Raw genomic sequence first — 6,000 nt, 5'->3', positions numbered from 1 at the left:
TTATTGTAGTTGTTGGTGGATGGCTAGGAAAGACAAGGCGAAGCCACGGCATAGAGATCTTATAGGGCAGCGTAAGGGGAGTGTCTAGGGGTACGCACAGGCTCAGGATTGGTTACACACAGACTTTTTAAGGAGGTACTAGGGATTTAAACTCAGATTCCCATGTTTGCATTGTTGGAGATGACCAAGTTAGTCTAGGTTTTGGGTGTGTGCTAGGCTTACAGGAGAGAAATAGTTGGGATAGAGTTCCTGAAAGTAAGTGTTGTATGTTCTGCTTCTGCTTCTTACAGCCCATAGACATAGTTTGTGTTCTGCTCTCACACTGGGCTAAATATTCCTAATGCCCTGAGCCCTAGGAAGGTAGGTATGGAAGGAAGGTGAGGGCAGACATTAACTTCTTCACAGCCCACGTTGCACTTCTAATTAGGTGGGACTTACTGAGGTTTCTTGGATAGATGAATGAATGAATGAATGTTCAGGATCAGTAATGACAATGTATAGGAAGAATAATAAGAATTTCAGATTGGCCGAGAACTATGGAAAAAAAGCAAGTTTATTTTTCTTTGTTTCTAAAAAAAAATGATGACATGTTTCCAGTCAATCAGTAAAAAGATTATACACTTATAACATGAACTCCACACAGTCACTAGCATTACATTATAGAGGGAATGCTAGAGCTGCCCTCTGAGTGAGGTGACACATCAGTCAGTCACACAGCTGGTTTGGTTCACAGAGTAGCAAGAGTAAATGACCACTGGTGACCAGATGGCCCAGGCTCCCCAGCATGTGGGAAACTGTAAAAATGGGATCATCCCAGGCAAACTGAGATATGGTCGGTCAGGCAAGAAAAAAGAGGATCGTGAGAATGCTGCACAGACTGGATTTCGGGAAGGGGTGGGTATCACATTTTCTTTTAGCTTTCCTTCCCCCTCTTTTCCCTCTGAAGTGAGACTCCCTCTGCTACTAAGGACTGCCTTGGCTTTCTGAAAGCCTCATCAGTGTACTGCATGCAATTTGGACTTGATCTTTATGCCAGGAAGTAGAGCTGCTTAAACTTAATTTGCAAGCATGGTGACCTGCTTCAAGGTCCTTTAAAGACTACAGGGAAAAGCAAACACATAAACTCCAATCTACTGGAGTCAGTGCTGTTATTTTCTACTGGAATTTCTGACTATTGGCAGTAGACAGGAGTCTCAAAGGGAAAGGGGGCTGAGATCCAAGTTTTGATAAATCTCTTCACTTGGACCAGTCCATGTCTGCTTATCCATCACTCATCCCCTACCTCCTGTATGGCCACATCAACTTTTCTGCAGGATAATTAAGTCCCCACCTTCTGGCTCATGTTGGCATCATTCATTACATGGCGGAGCTTTGGGATGATGTGCCAAATGGCTTCTCCAGTCTTTGTTTTCCACAAGAATGAACAGAGTTGGTTTATTTGCCATTTGCCATATTGATTGTTGATCTCTTTCTTAGTATCATTGCTGAGGAACTAAGTGACAGGGCAACTCATGGCTGGTGGTGATGACTTGGGCACAAAGGTTACCGTTTGCCCTTCCTCGGACTTCTTTGCCTAATATGTAGGCACTGCCATAAGAGATGAGGGCAAAGAACACTCCTTGAGTTAACTTTGAAGACTTGGAATAGGCCATTGCTGGCCATAGCAGACCTAGTTTATCTTGACAGTCTTTGAGGACTGTCTTCCAGCCTTTTATGGAAATCTTTTGAGGGTTTTTTTTTTTTTTTCATTTTTAGCATCTACAACTTCTAGGGATACAAAGAACATGTAATTCTTTTCCCATGATTGCTTAATTTAGCTGAATCATGGACCAACAATGGCCATGGCGTTCTGGCATAAGCTGCTTAGTGTAGGTTTTAAACTTGGAGATGCCACTCTCTATTCATAGTTGCTCTGTCATATGGGCCTCTTCTTGAGGGAAGCTATACTGAGATCTTATCCCTGATTCTTCCCATTGTTACAAGTTGAATGAGGATGGGCAGATTTATTTCCAAACAAATATGTAGTTTGATGAGGAGAATGCTATGTCCTTTTGGAATATTCCTCAGATGGTGGGACATATGGTCCATTAGTAGAAAACCTTTAGTATGTGTATTCTTCCTGCCTCTTGTAAGAGTCATAACTCCACAGCCCTTGGTAGTATCTGTTGTACTGTATGTAAATCCCATTTAATCTCAGTCCCATCTTCAGATGTAGTTTTCTTGGGCTTAGAGTAGTGGTTCTCAACTTGGGTCACAACCGCTTTGGGGGTCGTATGTTAGATATCTTGCATATCCCAAATTTACAAGTCATAACATAGTGAAATCACAGTTATGAAGTAGCAATGAAATAATTTTACAGTTGAGGAGCTATGTTATTAAAGGGTTGCAGCACTAGGATGGTTGAAAATCACTGGCTTAGAGGAACGAGGCAGTCCCAACTCTGTTCATGGAAGGGATGTCATCCCTGACTTGGTATCAAATGATCTTGAGATGAAGGTGTTGCGTGTGCAGGTCTCTTCTGAAACTTGAACTCTTGGGTGAGGTGAGGTGATGGCTTGACAAGCCTAGTAACTTCCATATTCTTATACATTTCAAAGATTTATAATACTGGTTGGAGTCTTGGATACTTACTGCCTGGTTGCATTGGGGTCATAGGCTTTACTCATTTAGAAGCGCATAAGGATGTGCTTAGGCTAAAACTTTGAAACACAATGCAACAAAATCATAACATCTGGATCCAGTCTACTGTTTTCAAGATGTTCTGCCTGGAAGCAGAAGAAAGCCAGATAGTTAGTTTTGCTCAGCCCCTTTGGGGCCAGCATTTCCTGAAGGAAGTCAACCCTGGTGAGGAGAATTGATAAAACTGACAGTCATTCCTATACAGAGAGGACAGGGTCTGGGTCCCTTGACAGTGTTGGTCAAGTGGTCTCTTCTGAGTTTTTCTGTAGCCCCATCATATGGTCAGTGAACTCTGAGACCGGCGATGGCTGCCTTTGCTTGAGTGTCGTGACACATCCTTCTGTCCCCTGGTATAGGCTGTGGGTGCCATTGTCCTGTTTGGGCCCAGAAGGCATTCCCCAGATGAGAGTTTAGCCAAGGTGTCCCCTGAACATGGGTCATCCCTCGAGAGCTCTCTGCTGCATCTGGGACTCTGAAGAACCCAGTCTTCAGCATGCTTCTTTCTGGGAGGGCTAGAGTTCTTTGGGGTGCTGGTTCCTAAGTCCTGCTGTCGGGTAGGTGGTACTATATGGCATGGGGGCGGAGCATGGGCAGGGCCAGAAGCAGGAACAGATGCAGAAGCAGAGGCAGAAGCAGAGGCAGGGGCAGGTCTCTGTTTGCTTCTCCAGTTCTGGATTTCGAGGTTTCTTTTGTCTGTGGGCAGCTTGTCAATTTTCTGAGCTTTTGAGATTAGAGACTTCCCGTAGGTCCCTTGTAGAGACAGGAGAAAGTACCTAGTAGGAAATAAAAGAATCAAGGTAGTTTTTACATTGTTGACGATGTCTGAACATTTCACTATTAAAAGAGCTCTTAGACCCTAACTTTTCTCGCATGCCATTGCACTCTAAATGACAACTCTCAAAGCTAAGGGTGGCTGCCTCTGGAGATGGAGGAAGCATGATAACACCGAAAAAAATACAACAACAGTTAATGCTTATTCTGTACCAGGACTGTATAAAGAGGTTTGCTGATTACTGACTCAATCTCTCAAAAACCCATGTGCTTGGCACAGTAAAGGACCATGAAGCGGTCTTTGACCTGGGACAGTCACTTGGAGACATTGCCAACTTATATGAGTGTACATTGTTATGTTTGTACTATGATGAGATTGCCTGATGCTGTGTTTCTCATGTCTTAGTGTGTCTACATAATGCATACTTATCCTTTTGTTTCCTTTTGTGTACAGATGTGAAAATTAATCCAATGTCAAACTATGGTCAAACCCAAGTGCTCTAGATGTATAAGCTAGTCTTTTACTTACTATCCATCAGTGTTTTTTTTTTTTTTGTGGAACTTTATATAATTATTATTTGCCCAGTGAGGAAGCTGACATCCCCAGGTGAGGTCTGTTGTGTGGTGTGATTTTGTGTTGTTCCTCGGCCCTCCTATCACCAGGATATCCTTTCACTGCAAAAACTCTTACACTGGGTGCTGCTTGCTAAGTTTCAGGAGATCCTTGCTAAGGTCTCCTGAAAAGGTCTGAGATCTCAGGAGGTCATGCTGACTTGCCATTTTCCTGCCAAGCTGCATGTAGTTTATGGGAGACTGTAAATTCATCTTCTGGATCCAAATTTAGGCCAGAGGAAGGTGAGAGGTTAAGTATATGTTATCTTTATCATAGGCCACCCACATTCCCTTTTCTGAGTGTTATCTAAAAAGCAATCCATCTGGCCTGGAGGACATTTACAATGTTACTTTTAAAGCCTTGTAAGCAGAGAGGCTTATTTTTATTGAATTTGAAAGTTGCATGGTGAACCCACAGGGACCAAGGGCTTTCTGAAGACTGTAGTAGATCCCATCAGTATAGATAAAATTTCCCTTATTTTTATACCACTAGTGAGTAAATAGGGAACCATGTATGTGCTTCAAGAAAGATTGGACTTCTTATTTGGAAACTGAAATTTTCTTAGTCCAGGACACTGCTTTTCTCCTCCATCCTCCATTCAACAAATATGCGTCAAGTGCCCACAACAGGCAGGGCCTACAGGATTAAGCTTTGAACAAGAGAGAAATCTTACTGTCTTGTTGCACAAGAGCTCACTTACTGATGGAGAGAAGATTAAATACTTGGTCTCATCTGAAGACCATCCTTGAAGAAGCAGCACTTAGGCTGAAGGCTGAGGCTTTCCATAGTCAGACACAGGAATGAGAAATAAAACCCAGGCAAATTAGCTGAGGTATGAAAGTAAGGGACAGATGGAGAAGGAAGGACTAGAGCAGGCAAGGTCTGCAGGTCATGGTTTGGATCTCCTATTTTATTGTGAAGACCCAGGGAAGTCTTTGGTCACTGACAAATGGATGGCTAGGCTGGACTTTGATATATTAATAATGGATAGTGGGAAAAGTCCTAATTGGAGACAAATTATTCAATTTGGGGTATCAGGGGAGTAGCCTGTTTATGATGGCAGCTGTAGAAATGAAAATTGTGTATGTACCCAAGAAGTATACCACAGGTAGAGGTGTTAACTTGTTGCTGTGAAAACTCTGAATATGCAGCCACAGGTGATGGCAAGGATAATGGGCAGGGGCTGATCTGGGTCCTGGCATTAGCTGAAGGGAACTGTGAAGAGACTGGGATTTGGTAGGGGGCAAACATTGACTAAAGTTTAGATGCTCTCTGCTTTTCTTAGACTAAATTTGCCAACTACAGTTGATGACTAAGCTAGAGAAATGCAGCGGGAATCAAGGAGAGACCTGTGCTGGGAAGCATCTGCTAAGAACTTTCTTTCAATTCAGAACAATGATTACTGGGTCTGTGGAGAAAATATAAAGTTAGGAGACCAGCAAACATGGGATAAAGGCTTGGTGTTCACTCTAATTAGGGTGTGTGTCACAAAGGAAAGAAAGAGAAGTGGGAAGAGAATCTAAGAATGAATAAGTCATAAAAGTCAGCCAGTTGAAGGGAATTTGTCCTGGATACTGGGTGAATTAACTAGACTAAGATTAGTTGTCTACTTATCACAAGATAAGATCAATGCCCATTGTGAGAAATGTGACTTTCAACTTTAAGCCAGGAACAGTTTTCTATAGCAAACATTCTATCATGTGATTCTATCATGTGGATTTCTATAAACAAACAAGAATTATGCCAAGGTAGTAAGTCAGGAATCCTTACAACTATTAAAATAATCCCTTCATTATCAGAAGAAATCCCTTTGACCTTAGTAAATAGAATTAAATGGGAATTCAACTTTGTGGTGATAATATAGAATAAGCAACGATTTGGCCTGTATACCATGGTCACCAGCAATTAAATATTTGCTAACATTTCCTCAATGCATT

The 6,000-nt window shown here is 42.2% G+C and overlaps 1 protein-coding gene across 1 annotated transcript in view; it reads right to left on the bottom strand.

Moving 5' to 3' along the window:
• Positions 1–2,953: 2,953 nt before the first annotated feature.
• The window catches only part of Atp10b (ATPase phospholipid transporting 10B (putative)), a 102,530-nt gene continuing 99,483 nt past the window's right edge, over positions 2,954–6,000 (bottom strand). The window contains exon 22 of the mRNA XM_035447381.1: positions 2,954–3,452. Within this exon, the coding sequence (XP_035303272.1) occupies positions 2,954–3,452 (499 nt within the window). The remainder of the gene's footprint in view (positions 3,453–6,000) is intronic.

Source organism: Cricetulus griseus, chromosome 7 (genome assembly GCF_003668045.3).
Source record: "Cricetulus griseus strain 17A/GY chromosome 7, alternate assembly CriGri-PICRH-1.0, whole genome shotgun sequence".
Taxonomy (NCBI): domain Eukaryota; kingdom Metazoa; phylum Chordata; class Mammalia; order Rodentia; family Cricetidae; genus Cricetulus; species Cricetulus griseus.
Note: the sequence above shows the minus strand (reverse complement) of the source record. Positions and strands in the feature narration are given on the sequence as shown.